The sequence below is a fragment of the Coturnix japonica genome, chromosome 9, assembly GCF_054131305.1.
Source record: "Coturnix japonica strain WE chromosome 9, WE-NBRP24, whole genome shotgun sequence".
NCBI lineage: Eukaryota > Metazoa > Chordata > Aves > Galliformes > Phasianidae > Coturnix > Coturnix japonica.
The window spans coordinates 27,763,790-27,778,136 of NC_140671.1; the positions used below are offsets into that span (position 1 = coordinate 27,763,790).

Below are 14,347 nucleotides of genomic sequence, written 5' to 3' on the forward strand. Positions count from 1 at the left end.
TCAAGCCCGCAGTGAGGGGGGGGCGTGCGGTTGTGGAGCTGCTATGGAATGCTCTCTTTGGTGCTTTTGGCCCTTTTTTCCCCCTTTTCTTTCTGGCTCTTGGCCCTGCAGCACATCACCACACCCCGTGCCCGGGTGCCGCCGTGCCTCGGTTTCCCCTCCCTGCATGGAGTTTCGGTGAAACTCCCAATCCCTGCAGGAGCTGGCAGGGCAATGCGTGGGGCAGGGGCTGCCCTGGGGCTGCCGCACATCCTGATCCCTATGGGGGCTGTGCTCCTGTTCCCCCTTTAAGTGCTGTGCTCCCATTGCCCCACTGAACACTCTCTATGGGGTCAATGGGTGCTGTGGTCCCTGTATCTCAGCACCATTCCCAAGTGATGTGGATGGTGTGGACCCATCGCTGCAATCTCACCTCCCTACTCCATAGAGCCATTGCTCTGTTCTCACCCATATTGAGGTGCCCTCCTCTCATGGGTGTTTCCTGGCCCCAGCCCCACAGCTCCATCCCCCGCACCCCCCCGGCGCTGCCATGCCCATCTCCAGCCCCATTTTTTGGGTGTTCCCGTGGCGCTGACCTCGTTTCACCCCTCCTGAGGCTGAGCTGAGGCATGCCCAGGATTAATTGCACCACCTTCATTAGCATCAGCTGCACCCTCCGCACCCTGAAATGCTACACCTTGAAATGCTACACCCTGCTTTGCAGAGTGACCCCGAGACGGAGGATGCGGTGACAATAGGGTTGGATGCTCCGCACCTCAAACAGCTCCTGAAATTAACCATAGGACCCCAAAAGACATTTAATTAACACAGCTGCAGGATGGGTGGTCACGCGTCCTTGGCCAGCTCCTCTATGGCTCTCCGCAGCTGTAAGGGGAAGGAGGAGATGGGATGGGTGCTCATGTCCCCTCATGCCCCCCACCCCCTGTTCACCCCATGTCCCTGCTGGCACCTCGGTGCGTGTGACAGCCCCCACCAGCTCCCCATAGCGGGTGACGAAGATCCGCTGCAGCTTCAGCAGCTCGAAGAGATGATGTGCCTGCAAAGAGCGGGGACACAGTCTGAATTGCTCTGGTTTGAGGGGGGTCTGTTGTCAGCTGTCCCCCCCACCCCAAACCTGGTGCAGTGATGTCCATGGTGACAGCTGCAGTACAATGGGCTCGATGGCACAGTCCTCCCCAAGTGTCCCCGTGGAGGCTGGCTGCGGTGGGATAGAGGTGATACAATATGTTTGGGTGGGAAAATGCCTCTTTTGGGTGCAGTGGGTGCCCCAGACTCACCTTCTCCTGCAGTGGCCCTGGCGGTGCCTGTGGGTGCTCGTGGCTCTGCAGGAAGGTGACCAGTTTGGCACGGCTGATGGTGCCCACCAGTGTGGGTGACCCTGTGGGGACAGGAGCCAGGTGAGGTGACCATGAGGCCACTGGATGAGATGTCCCCATGGCCACCAGCCCCCTGCACACCTACCACCTTACCTTTGCTCTCCACCACTGGATATTCTTTATCGGTGGTGGCATTGAGGGCTGCCAGCACCTCCTCAAAGCCATCACCCTTGGCCACAGCCACCACCTGCTGCTCCATGAACTCCTTCACCACCACTCGATAGGAACTGGAGAAAGAGACAAAAAAAGCCCTGATTTTTGCTGGGGGATTCCTCCATGGCAGAAGCTGTGTGGATACTCACGCTATGTGCCGGCTGCGGATGCGGGGCAGGTAGGGCAGCTTCTTGACAATGATGGTGCCATCGTAGAAGGAGGGCTGGCACTTCTGGGTGATGGCGTTGGCCACCAGCACGGACAGAACCACAGGCAGCACATGGGCCATATGGCCAGTGGCCTCACACACCAGCAGGGCGGTGGAGACGGAGTAGGTGACAGCACCCGAAAAGGCAGCAGCGCCTATGGCATGAGATGGTGACATTGGCACAAGGATTGGGGTGGCCCCACTGTCCCCACCCCAACAATGTCACCCTCTTACCAGCCAGTGCGTATCCACTGGGAATAATGGGGTACACCGTGCCCTCTGTGCGGATGCCATGGGGGAAGAGCCAAGCCAACACCTCCCCATGCAACCGCCCTATGGCCGCTCCTGTGGGGTTGGGGAGGGGGAGAGAGAGAAGCCCAGGGATCCCCAAGGAACACCCCCAAAAAATGACGGAGCTGTGGCATCCCCACACACTCCCACATCTGAGGGTTGGAAGCAACACCAAGACCCCCCTCAACGGGACCAGGTGCAGCCCCCAGTGCTGGATGCAATTCCCTTTTCACATCACACAGCAAAATGGGTTGGATACCCCCCTGTAGTCACCCCAAGATCATATGCACCTCAAGAGCCAGATGCATCCCTGTGCCCCCAGTGTATCAGATGCCAACCCCCTAATTTCCTCCCCATCCCTAATGTGTTGGATGCACCCCATGCCCCCCAAGGACCCCATGCAGCCCAGGGCTGGGTGCCCCCCAGAAGTGGGGCATGACTCCCCCAAACGCACCATAGATGAAGACAGGCATGAAGTATCCAGCAGGCAAGGGCAGGGTGGTGGCCAAGGTCAGCATCCAGAACTGATGGGCACACAGCACACATGGGAATGGGGACAGCACATGGGAATGGGGGCAGCACATGGGAATGGGGACAGCACATTGTGGTGTGGGGTTGGGGATACAACAAGGTACCTTCATCAGCAGGAAGAAGACCAAAGTACCGAAGATGGTGGCTGAGGGGTGGCACCATTCCTGCCACAGCCCCCGTGGGTCCCCCAGCTGGGTGGTCGGCATTGAAGAGTTTTGGGCCAGCTCAAACCAGGAGCGGTTGTCGAAGAGAGAGATGAGGTGTTCCTTCATGGACAGCTGAACAGACAGATAAATGGTGTGGGTGTGGGGCAGGTGGGGGCTGACGGGAAACCCCCCAGCCCTGCTCACCCTGGAGGCCATCAGCTGGCCTAATCCTGGAGGGAAGGTGATGGATGCCAGCAGCAGCACCACTAGTGCTGTGTACACGGGCTTGCTGTGGGAAGAGGGGCGGATGAGACAGATGGATGCACATGGGGGCAACACAGACACACAGGGGGACACAAAAACACAATGAGTGGGACACAAGGATGTATAGGGGTGGACACACAGGACTCACTCGGTGGCAAGCAGCCTCCCTGTCAGCCGGTTCTCTTTGACGGCCGCCAGCAACCAGCGCTGGCAGAAGAGGTAGGCACAGGCAATGGCTCCACAGATGGCCCTGGGGAGGAGATGGCAGTGAGTGCAGGCAGAGATGGGCAGGGGGCAGGCAGAGTTATGGGGCAGAATATGGGCAGGGAAGTGGGAAGGATATGGGCAGGATTCAGGCAGGGTACAGGCACTGTGAGGGCAAGGAATGGGCTGGAGCCTGCCCGCAATAGGTCTCTATTTACCCCAAAATCACAAAGAAGAACGTCTCTGGCAGGTCAAAAGGGAAATCAATCTTGAGGTCAGTCTTAAAAACAGCAGCAATGGTCTCTGGAGAGGAAGGAAGGGGCAAATGGATTTTGTATCTGGGGGGCAAAAGACCCAGCAGTGCTGCTCCCTGCCCTGCCTTGCCCTGCCTTACCTTGCTCGCTGTTGAAGACGGCGAGGAGGCGAAACATGAAGGCACCACAAGTAGCAGCAAAAAAACCACGCCAGTAATCCCGCACAGCAAAGTGGGAGGACATCACCTCGATGCTGAACAGCACCCCTGGAAAATGGAGGGGACTCACTCACATCTGGGGGTCCCTTCTCATGGCAAAGGGGCGGTGGGGTCACTCACCGCTGATGGGAGCCCCAAAAACAGAGGCCACACCAACAGCCTGAGCAGCCACCAGCATCTCGTTCTGCTTGAATTTGTCCTGTGGAGGGAGAACATGGTTTAAGCTGAATGCTTTGGATCTGGAGAGAAAACTGGTTGAAAACAACATGCCAGCATTGCCACCACCTCATACTCCCTTATCACCGAGGTCCGCATCTTCCCCAGGTAAGCTGCAGCCATGGAGGAGAGGTGGACAAAGGGACCCTGGGGATATAGGGAGGACACAGGGCTGAGTGGGCTCGGTGCTGAGCCTGGGCTGAAATCCCTGCTGGAATCCCCTGCTCACCAGTTTGCCGAGGAACACGGTGCTGCCAGCAGAAAGGGTGCAGGTCAGCCCCACCACTTTGGCCCCGAAATTCTTGATGGCCAAGTATTCCTCCAGCTCCACACCGCTCAGGATGGTCTTGAGCTCAGGGATGCCAGAGCCTCAATGGGAGAGAAGAGCTCTGAGTTAGGGGGGGGGATCCAAGATTGGAGGGGCCTCCAAGTACTGGGGGCTCCAAGTGTGAAGAGCTGCAGGTTTTAAAGGCTCCAAGCTTTGGGAGTTGCAAATGTTGTGGGCTCCATGTTTTGTAAATGCCACATTTGAGGTCCCCAAACCTTTGGGGGACTCCCATTAATTGAGGGCTCCAAGATTTGTAGGCTCCCATTTTTGGGGTGGGGGGGACTCCGAGTTTTAAAGATAACATGCAATGGGGAGGGTTTGGGGAGGGCCAGGGGTCCCAGCTCACCTCCTGAATGGGGTGTGATGCTGTTGGCAAAGCCAGAGGAGAAGGCTGTCAGGGCCACGGGGTAGATGGTCCACGAGAGGTATTTGAGCACCAAATAATCACCAACTTCTTGGTACAGCCACCTGTGGGCTGGACGAGAAGTGCTGGGAGGGGAGATGCCCCAACAGCCCCCCCGGCTTCCCCCAGTTTTCAGGGTCTCCCCCAAAAGAGGGGATGCTGCAGCCCCTCCTTACCCTCATAGAGCCTGAAGATGATGAGGTCCATCATGAAGCTGATGGTGGCCATGAGGACCCCCAGGACAAAGAGGAAATACCAGTCCTCTCCCACACGGAACAGCAGCCCCTTCACCACCTCCAGGCACCCTACAGAACCACAGTGGGGGCAACAGGCTGCTAAGACCCCAGGAGATCCCCAAACCAACTCAGTGTGCCCAAAACTAGGGGTAGGGGTCTCACCTCGCAGCCTCCTGCGGGCTTTGGGGCAGGGCCTCCAGCTGTGCTCCGACACCAAAACCTTCTCCTCTTCCTGCTGCAGGCTGGGGGGCTCCATCCTGGGTGTGTTTTGGGGGTCTGGGGCTGCTCGGCTCGATGCTGCCGGCTGTGCCAGCACCGTAGTGGAAATGAGTTTGCAAACAGGCTCATTAAAAACGACCTTGACAAGGTGGCCAGACCTGTGCGGGCTGGAGCCAGCCAGAGCAACAAGGGAAGGGTTTCAGCCTCTGAATACGCCCCGGAGTTGGGGGGGGGAGCACATGTATCCCTATCCAAGGGGGCATTGAGGAGCAACGCAGTGCCCAGTGATGCTCTGAGCATCTCCACACATGTGGACAGCCAAGGGTGACTCAGGCGCCTGCCGGAATTACTCAGCACAGAGGGGGGGCTGCTCACATTACACCCCCCTGCATTTTTTGGCAGGGCTGTCTGGCGGGTCAGTGCAGGGAATAAAGCCTTACATGGTCTGCTCTGTTGAGCCACTCGCCGAGCCTTCCTTTTCTACCCCAAAATGCGGCCTCGTCTGCCCTGGGGTGGGAGGGAAGCTCCAAAGGATGCAGATTTAACACCCCCTCCCCAGATCCCTGCATGGAGCTGGTAGTTTGGATTATCGCTCCCCGCACAAGGAGTCCTGGGACTGGAGCTCCACAAAACCCCCATCCTAAAGACAGTGGGTGTGGGGTGGGGGCAAGGATCATGGCCCCCAGCCCACTGCATTATCCTGGTGGGCAGAAACGCCAGCAGTGGAATCAGGTTCCCCCCCACCACTGCCAGGATGGGGAGGAGCCGAAAGGGGGGAGAGAGGAAAAAATTTCCACGGCGCCCAGAGTGATGTAGCAGGACCTAAATTTAGCTGGTTTTACAAGAGGTCTGGAAGGTGGCCGAGAGCCAAACGGGGCTTTATAAGCTCCGTGGCCGCCCTGGAGACAGCCGGTGCCGCTGGGTGAGGAGGTGCCATTGGCCCCTTTGACCTGCTCTGGAGTGGATGAACTTGAAATCCTCCTCAGCTTTCCGGTCGGAGCACAGCTTCCACCACCACCACAGCCGCTCCTCGTCGCCCTCTTGCCCCATGGAGCTGTTCGGGAGCTTCGCAAGGCCCCAAGAGCCGATGGGTTTCCCAGGCAAGTCCTTATAATGGGATCTCCGAGGGTCTCGTTGCACTCCAAGGTCACCCCAAGGAGGGTGGAGGGCTTGGATTCAATGCAGAGCTGTGGGGAATTAAGGTATTTTAGGAGGAAATTATTAGGGGGGTGGGATGGGGATGAGCTGACCCCTGTGCTGCCCAGCAGCTCGGCCTGGCACCAGTGGCAAAGTGAAGACCCTGGGCAACACCTACCAGTTTACAGTGGATGTCAGCGACTTCGCCCCCGAGGACATCATCGTCACCACCTCCAACAACCACATCGAGGTGCACGCTGAGAAGGTGAGCACGCCCTCAGGCACCCCACAGCACCACCCCAACACCCCACAGCACCACCCCAACACCCCACAGCACCACCCCAACACCCCACAGCACCACCCCAACACCACCCCGGGGATGCGGGCACCCCCCAGACCCCCACTCAATTGGTCCCAGCCATCACCAATTGAGCACTGAAGTCACCATTTCCTCATTTTTTTTGCCCTTTATTTTTGCTGCAGTGTCCCATGCTCTTTCCCAGGTCCCCACACACCTTAAATCCAAACACCCCAGAAGGCAGCCCCCCAAACAGCACCTTTGTTCCCCCAGCTGCCAGCCCCAGGTGACTCACATCCCACCAACAGGAGATTATAAATATTAACACCACACACAAGGCGACGCCGCCAGCCTCACCCAAGGGCAAAGAACAAAGCACTCCTCTTCCTCTTACAGCCTCAAATTGCCCCTTTTTCCCCTTCCCAGCTGGCCGCGGATGGCACCGTCATCAACACCTTCACCCATAAGTGCCAGCTGCCCGAGGATGTGGACCCCACATCGGTGTCATCCTCACTGGGGGACGACGGCACACTGACCATCCGCGCCATACGGCAGCCAGCCAAACACAGCGAGCACGTCCAGCAGACCTTCAGGACTGAGATCAAAATCTGAAGGGCTGGGGGCAGAGCTGGGGATGGGCTTTTCCCCTGCCCCATGGGTAGTGTGTGGGGTGCTCCCTTCTGTATCTAGCTGTCTGCTCCCCGGCAAGCTGGCTGCCACCCTACTGGTTTGGGATGGAGGGGATGGGAGCGCTCCCCGCAGGCTCCCTATGAGGTATGAGGGGTGAAACCTGCACACAGCCAAGCATCCCTCACTGCAGAACCTCCCCCTGAGAGACTGCAGGCTCCAGATGCTGCCATTCTGGATTAGGAAGACCTGGAGGTCCCATAGCAGTCGTGGTGGTGATTGCGGGTTCGCCTGCAGGATGGATACGAGGAGTGAGCCCTTCCCCGACCCTCCGCTGGAGCTTTTCTTTGTATATACAGCTTGTACTGGGTTGTGAGAGATTATTGAGAGCTGCTGTCTCCTCCTTTCATTCTTTTGCTTTTCTGATGCTTCTTCCCCAAATGGACTGAGATAAAGGGACAGAGCAGCTGCAGGTTCAGCCCTGACGGGTACCTCAATAGCAGGGACCACCATCCCTCCTGGATGCAGACAAGAAGCTGCCCCAGCATCCCCGCTCCATGCCCACCTCCTTGTTTATTTCCAGTCCCAGTGACTCACTTCTTCCTGGCCGCTCTATTTCTAAGCCCTTCCCTCAGCAGCTCGGCTGCCAGCCCACCTGGAAGGTCACCAAACCCTCTTTTGCCCACCACCAGGCCCTAGACGGCAGCAGGCTGGGGCAGAGAGGCTGCCAAACCCAGTGTTCCTTCCTTTGTGGGACCAAACGCTTCCCCAAAGCCACCCCATGTGTACAAACACAGCACGGGGCTGTTTATAGCGACCACACAGCTCATGTTACCTTGGCACGGGTGTGAGGTCGGCTTGTCCCGTAACAGCTCGTGACATGCCTGTAATGCTACAAGGGCATTCAAAGGGATCTAGCTGGTGCCTTGTGCTGCTTTTATTTCAGCCCCTCGGGTGAGGCAGGAGCTGCTGCAGGGCTTGGTGGACTCCTTGCTGCAAGGAAAAACGTTTAAACAGTATCAAACCAGCTCATAAAGAGCCCAGTGCAGCTCAGGGAGTTGGAATCACACACCTACAGGGATGGGAGCAGCAGGATGTGCCCCCAAAATGCCACTCCATGGTACCTGGCATCTACACTGCAGTCACACGGTGCCATCTAGTGGCGAGGGGTACAGATGGAATCAAAGCGGAGGAATAAAGGGGTTTTCCCCCCCAAAGCTGCCTGGTTTTGGGGTGGAAGGTGGGGAGGGAGTGAAAGGCAGCTCAGGGCTCCAACTGGGCCCTGTGACGGCTCATTGCTGGCTGTACCACAGCAGGTGGGAAGCACCAAGTACATGAGGAGTATGGCAGCGTCCAGCCGTGTCTGTAGGGCTGTCCTGGCCTCACCAGCAGCTCGTGAAGAAGAGGCGGCTCCTCATGCGGCCATTCCTGCACCTTTCCTATGGAAACCAGCACAGAAAGTCATTGGGGACATGACCAACACACTCAGCCCACACAGTCCATTCAGCACAGGACTCAATATGGTGAACCCAGCGCCTTTACCCCACAGAGCGCACCTCAGGGCCTGCTCCCTGCAGGGCCACCATCACGGCGGCCTCAGCTCACCCTTATCCCCGGGTTTATGGACACCAGAGGAAAGAACAGCGGCCCCATGGACACACAGGGCACAAAGCTGAGCAGCTGCTCCTTATAAACACCGGAGGAACCGACCGACCCCGATTCCAACGCCCCCCAACATGGCGCCGGGCCGAGGGTGGGAGGAACAGATCACGTGACCCCCTCCCCAGAGCAGGGCGCGCATGCGCAGTGCAGCCGGCAGTGGGCGGGAAGGGGGCGACGCCGCTTCCGCCCGGCGTCAAGATGGCGGCGCCCTTTGTCTGGGCCGTGTCACGGGCGGGGATGTGAGGCCGCAGGGGGGGCCGGCATGGCAGGTAGGGGCTGGGGAGGGGGGGAGAGCACGGGGGGGCTGCGAGGAGGGACTGTGGGGGGCTATGAGGCTCTTGGAGGCGGTCTGGGGGCGGGGCTGGGATGAGGCCTTGGCTTTTGGGGTGCAGGCCCACTGTGCTTGAACCCAGCGCTGAGGTGAGGCCTGGTGCTGTGTGAGCGACAAGGCAGCGCTGTGTGTGTGCAGGGACCCAACGGGGCTGAGCTTCCATTGCTGAGCTTAATGAGTCTCTATATGTCCATATTCCTGTATATATGTGGGGCTTTAGGCAGGTCTCAATGCAGATATTGATGTTTCTGGCTGTGTTTTGGGGCCAGGAGGTTTGTTGGTGTCTTTCTGACTTCTCAGCTGAGCAAACCAAGCACTGAACTCATTAATAGCACCTCCCTGCAGGTTTCCTTTTGCTGCTCCTCTCCAAGGGGTGAATACAACCAGGACAAACCCAAGGCAGAAAACCTCTGTGAGCTCATTGCTACGACTGACTGCAGACAGGAGGAGGCTCCCTCGTCACGCTGCACGACCATCCAGTGCTCAGCAGCTGAAGGAACACGTTTGTGACTTGCAGCTTTGCAGCAGCTGCCCCCATTGAACTGGCCTGCCCGGCCCTGACCGAGTACATGAGCTCCCACTGCCTGCAGGGATCCCACCTCCCTGCTGACCTTCAGCTTCTTAGGATTCCTGGCTTCATTCTGTGCCCCTTTGCTTTCTGCCCGCAGCCATGGATTTCCCCCAGCACAGCAGGCAGGTCTTGGAGCAGCTGAACCAGCTGCGGCAGCTGGGTTTGCTGTGTGACTGTACCTTCGTGGTGGATGGCATCAACTTCAAGGCCCACAAAGCCGTGCTGGCGGCGTGCAGTGAGTATTTCAGGATGCTCTTTGTGGACCAGAAGGAGGATGTGGTGCATCTCGACATCAGCAACGTGGCAGGTAGGACCTGAGGCTTCTGGAAATCCCACAGCCAGATGGCTGGCACAGGTGAGAGCCTGCAGCATGTGCTGTGTCCTGTGCAGGGTTGGGGCAGGTTTTGGAGTTCATGTACACGGCCAAGCTGAGCCTGAATCCTGACAATGTGGAAGATGTGCTGGCTGTGGCAGGGATCCTCCAGATGCGGGAGATCGTCAATGCTTGCAATGCACTCAAGTCCCTCACAGTGCTGGCAGAAAGCCCCGTAGAGAGCCGGGAGCTCCTCACTGAGCTTGGTACGTAGCTTTCATGTCTTGCTTGGCCTCAGCCAGCAAGCCACAGAGCCTCGATGAGGTAGTTTTCTTCCCTTGTAGGGGCTGAGAAGGGGATTGTTGAGGGCAAGGCAGCGGCAGAAGTAACACAAGGGGATTCTGACAAACCAAAACAAGTTCCTCCCAGCCAGGAGGGGAAGGAAGAGGCGCCTGTGGTCACAGCAGCACAGCCCAAGGAGCCAGCAGAGCAACCAGATGCCAAAGAAAGCCCTGCAGAAGGTCAGCAGCCAGGAGGTGAGGTCTGAACTCCCCCTAGATGGCCTGTACTGCTGCCCATTTCTTATTGCATGTGGCTGAGACTCTCTGCTGCTCGTAGGTGCAGACAGTGCTGCTGAAGCCGGCCCTGCTGCCACATCCCCCAGCTGCCTGCAGCCAGCAGAGAGTGAGGTGGGCAACAGCAGCCCCAAGGAGAAGGGCAGTGATGATCCAAGCACTGAGGCAAGAGGTGGGTTGTGGTGAGCACAACAGCGGGGACTTGGCTGTTTTCCCTTCCTAGGAGCGGGGCAGGGTCTAAGCTGCATCAGCTTAAACATGGGCTTAGAGTTAGGAAGCGCAGATGGGTTTTGTGTCTCTGATGCTGCTCTCGATCCTTTGTGTCCCTGTTTTCTGAACGCGTGCAGAGATGGAGCTGGAAGGGAAAGAGGAAGAGGGGGAGGCGATGGCGGAGGGTGAAGAGGAGGCTAAAATTGCCAAGGCAGCGCAACCCAAATTAGAAAGCAGAGAAAATGCTGAGGATAACGAATCAGGGAGCACAGACTCTGGACAGGAGAACTCGGGTGAAACGCGGCTGCTGCGTTCGGGTACTTACAGCGACAGGACCGAGTCGAAAGCCTACGGCTCCATCACACACAAGTGTGAGGTGAGGGCGGCTGCAGCCATGGTGGGGTTCTGTTCCTCAGTGCTGCCAGCATCACTGCGCAACTCTCTGCCCGTAGGACTGCGGAAAGGAGTTCACCCACACTGGGAACTTCAAGCGGCACATCCGCATCCACACCGGCGAGAAACCTTTCTCCTGCAGGGAGTGCAATAAAGCCTTCTCAGACCCAGCTGCCTGCAAAGCCCATGAGAAGACACACAGGTATAGTGACAGCCGGCACCTGGCTCGGCTGCTGGAGCTGTGACAGTGGCAGCAGAGACAGAGGTTGGTGGGGGTTTGCTGTGCTGCTTCCCTCCCTGCCCCCCTCACCTGACAGCCCTGTGTGCTTTGCAGCCCGCTGAAGCCCTACGGCTGTGAGGAGTGTGGGAAGAGCTACCGCCTCATCAGCCTGCTGAACCTGCACAAGAAGCGGCACACGGGGGAGGCCAAGTACCGCTGTGACGACTGCGGGAAGCTCTTCACCACCTCGGGCAACCTCAAGCGGCACCAACTGGTGCACAGCGGGGAAAAGCCCTATCAGTGCGACTACTGCGGGCGCTCCTTCTCTGACCCCACCTCCAAAATGCGGCACCTGGAGACCCACGACACCGACAAGGAGCACAAATGTCCCCACTGCGACAAGAAATTCAACCAAGTAAGCTGGGAGGAGGGAGGGCTGGAGCTGTTATGGCTCAGTGCCCACCATAGGAGCTGCTGGGGATGGTGGGGAGCTCTTTGCATCCTGATGTTTGTCCCCAGGTGGGGAACTTGAAAGCTCACTTGAAGATTCACATTGCGGATGGGCCCCTGAAGTGTCGGGAGTGCGGCAAGCAGTTCACCACCTCAGGTAGCAGGGAGTGGGGAGCTCCCAGAGCAGAGTGTCCACTGGCCATGGGGGATAGAGAAGGGTTTAAACCTCACACCCTGGGGCTGCTCCTGAAAGGAGCTGATCTGCGGGACAGAGGTGACCCTCCCATCTCTCCAAGCCATTGTGGAGTCCCTGCTGCATGCGGCACAGGGAGGGATGTGGGGATGCTCCGGTGTCCCCGTGCTGCTGTCTGAGATGCAGCTGCACGCAGGCAACCTGAAGCGGCACCTCCGGATCCACAGCGGGGAGAAGCCTTATGTCTGTGTGCACTGCCAGCGACAGTTTGCCGACCCCGGGGCGCTGCAGCGGCACGTCCGCATCCACACAGGTAGGGATACAGCTCAGATTCCGTGCTGCCTTTCCCTGGAGGGCTGAGGGGTTCCATGTTGGTTCCCCTTGTGGCTGAACCCTCCTGCTGCCTCCCCAGGAGAGAAGCCGTGCCAGTGCCTGATCTGCGGGAAGGCGTTCACCCAAGCCAGCTCCCTCATCGCCCACGTGCGCCAGCACACAGGGGAGAAGCCCTACGTCTGTGAGCGCTGCGGCAAGAGGTGAGCGTCCTCCATGGTGCCCTCCTTGCACACAGCGGTGCTGGGGCAGTGCCACCACTGCATCCTCATCCCTGTCCCCTCCAGGTTCGTGCAGTCGAGCCAGCTGGCCAACCACATCCGGCACCACGACAACATCCGACCTCACAAGTGCACTGTCTGCAATAAAGCCTTTGTCAATGTGGGTGATCTCTCCAAACACATCATCATCCACACCGGTGAGTGCCCCCAGGGCTCCACAGGCTGCCCCATGCATTTACCCACGGTTTACCCATGGTTTACCTCCTGCTTCCTCTCTCATCCCCAGGGGAGAAGCCGTTCCTCTGTGACAAGTGCGGCCGTGGCTTTAATCGGGTGGACAACCTGCGCTCCCACGTCAAGACGGTGCACCAGGGCAAGGCGGGCATGAAGATCCTGGAGCCGGAGGATGGCAGCGAGCTCAACATTGTCACGGTGGCCTCAGATGACATGGTGACACTGGCCACCGAGGCGCTGGCGGCCACTGCTGTCACACAGCTCACAGGTGAGCTCAGGGCTTTGGCCGTGGGGCACTTTGCTATGGGTTGAACCCCTTACGGGCTGAGTCTTGCCTGGCCTTGTGTCCTTGCAGCACCCTCAGCATCACTTCTCTCCCTTCTCTTCCAGTTGTCCCCGTGGCAGCTGCAGTGACAGCAGATGAGACTGAAGCGCTCAAAGCAGAGATCACCAAAGCAGTGAAACAAGTGCAGGAAGCAGGTGAGGAGGGGAGGGCGCAGGCGTTGTGCTCACCTGGCTCCTGCCCTGCTGCCTCAACACCCCGGGCCTCCGCTTTGTCCTTGCAGACCCCAACACTCAGATCCTTTACGCCTGCGATTCCTGTGGGGAGAAGTTCCTGGATGCCACCAGCCTGGCACAGCACGTCCGCATCCACACGGCCCAGGCGCTCGTCATGTTCCAGGCTGACACGGACTTTTACCAGCAGTACGGGGCCGCTGCTGCCACCTGGCAGACCGAGCAGGTCATCCCCGCCACGGAGCTGCTTTTCCGCACCCGCGACAGCCCCCAAGAGGCCCCCGCTGCCCCCCTGGCCCCTGTGCCCCTTGCTGGAGAGGGCCAGGCGCCCGCTGAGTGACCCACCCGCTCCCCCTCGCCTTTATTTAAAGTCAGCTGCTTGGAAATGGTGTAAAAAGTGTATTTCTGGAAGGAAAGAGAGAAGGAATAAATTGCAATATTTTCTAAAGCCTGCTGTGGAATCCACTGCCTTTCAGACGGGTGCTGCAGGGGTAAGGAGGGACTGAAATAGATGCAAACAGGTGCAGCTGGGTGCTCCCCTGTTCAGGCCTCTTCTCATCTCTTCCTGCTGCTCAGCAGTAGGGGGGCAGCAGGGTTGAGCATGGGGTAATAGACACACATGGAGCAGCCCCTGTCCCTGCACCTTTGCAGTCCACGAGGGATGATGAGGTTGGGGCTGAGGGCTTTACTCTGCCCAGGGGCAGGATGGAGGTGGGGGCTGTTGCTCCCCATCCACAGCCCTGCGCTGGGGACAGTGATTGTGATGCTGGGTGCTGAGGGATGGTGCAGCCCTAACCCTGCTGGGGGGTAAAACAGCAAAACCAGCCCATGTAGCTGCAGGTTTAAAGGACTCAGAGTAGCAGCTTCCAAACCAAGAGAGGCACGACGGCGTAGGATGGTGCAGAAGCACTCGGGGCATGGATGGTTTGCTCTCATCCAAAGCAGAAATGCCCATTCCTAAGACAAACAGCAGCATCCTTTAAGGACCCCCAAGGGAACACCAAGAAGGGCCGCAGGGA

The 14,347-nt window shown here is 58.5% G+C and overlaps 3 protein-coding genes and 1 long non-coding RNA gene across 17 annotated transcripts; 2 read left to right on the forward strand and 2 right to left on the reverse strand.

Moving 5' to 3' along the window:
* Positions 1-772: 772 nt before the first annotated feature.
* CLCNKA (chloride voltage-gated channel Ka) lies at positions 773-5,809 on the reverse strand. 11 transcript variants are annotated; one of them, XM_015882278.3, is made up of 19 exons: positions 4,991-5,809; positions 4,769-4,897; positions 4,536-4,664; positions 4,091-4,230; positions 3,931-4,008; positions 3,766-3,844; positions 3,568-3,693; positions 3,392-3,476; positions 3,118-3,219; positions 2,910-2,994; positions 2,664-2,837; positions 2,483-2,552; positions 1,972-2,082; positions 1,679-1,892; positions 1,470-1,603; positions 1,278-1,378; positions 1,115-1,198; positions 950-1,036; positions 773-864 (listed from the first exon to the last, which is right to left on the reverse strand). In XM_015882278.3, the coding sequence occupies exons 1-19, from the start codon at positions 5,082-5,084 to the stop codon at positions 826-828; spliced, it is 2,061 nt and encodes a 686-aa protein (XP_015737764.2). In that variant the 5' UTR covers positions 5,085-5,809; the 3' UTR covers positions 773-825. The 11 variants fall into 11 exon arrangements, 9 of the variants coding, with proteins under 9 accessions (XP_015737764.2, XP_085365893.1, XP_015737767.2 ...); XM_085509767.1 differs by lacking the exon at positions 3,931-4,008; XM_015882281.3 differs by lacking the exon at positions 3,568-3,693.
* Positions 5,810-5,958: 149 nt separating this feature from the next.
* Positions 5,959-7,518, forward strand: HSPB7 (heat shock protein family B (small) member 7). The gene is made up of 3 exons (XM_015882294.2): positions 5,959-6,147; positions 6,316-6,449; positions 6,909-7,518. The coding sequence occupies exons 1-3, from the start codon at positions 6,012-6,014 to the stop codon at positions 7,092-7,094; spliced, it is 456 nt and encodes a 151-aa protein (XP_015737780.2). The 5' UTR covers positions 5,959-6,011; the 3' UTR covers positions 7,095-7,518.
* On the reverse strand, positions 6,632-8,873 carry LOC146759886 (uncharacterized). Of its 3 annotated transcripts, XR_014932138.1 has the most exons (5): positions 8,666-8,847; positions 8,418-8,548; positions 8,182-8,265; positions 7,945-8,102; positions 6,632-7,400 (listed from the first exon to the last, which is right to left on the reverse strand). It is a non-coding gene; the product is annotated as an uncharacterized LOC146759886 (long non-coding RNA). The 3 variants fall into 3 exon arrangements; XR_014932139.1 differs by lacking the exon at positions 8,182-8,265 and having other exon boundaries at positions 7,262-7,400; positions 8,666-8,850; XR_014932137.1 differs by lacking the exons at positions 6,632-7,400; positions 7,945-8,102; positions 8,182-8,265 and having other exon boundaries at positions 8,336-8,548; positions 8,666-8,873.
* Positions 8,874-8,950: 77 nt separating this feature from the next.
* Positions 8,951-13,776, forward strand: ZBTB17 (zinc finger and BTB domain containing 17). 2 transcript variants are annotated; one of them, XM_015882273.3, is made up of 16 exons: positions 8,951-9,040; positions 9,448-9,667; positions 9,771-9,980; positions 10,064-10,252; positions 10,331-10,522; positions 10,605-10,733; positions 10,909-11,147; positions 11,224-11,366; positions 11,499-11,799; positions 11,904-11,991; positions 12,224-12,340; positions 12,440-12,560; positions 12,645-12,775; positions 12,865-13,080; positions 13,203-13,292; positions 13,379-13,776. In XM_015882273.3, the coding sequence occupies exons 3-16, from the start codon at positions 9,773-9,775 to the stop codon at positions 13,666-13,668; spliced, it is 2,454 nt and encodes an 817-aa protein (XP_015737759.2). In that variant the 5' UTR covers positions 8,951-9,040; positions 9,448-9,667; positions 9,771-9,772; the 3' UTR covers positions 13,669-13,776. The 2 variants fall into 2 exon arrangements, with proteins under 2 accessions (XP_015737759.2, XP_015737760.2); XM_015882274.3 differs by having other exon boundaries at positions 10,331-10,507.
* Positions 13,777-14,347: the final 571 nt, after the last annotated feature.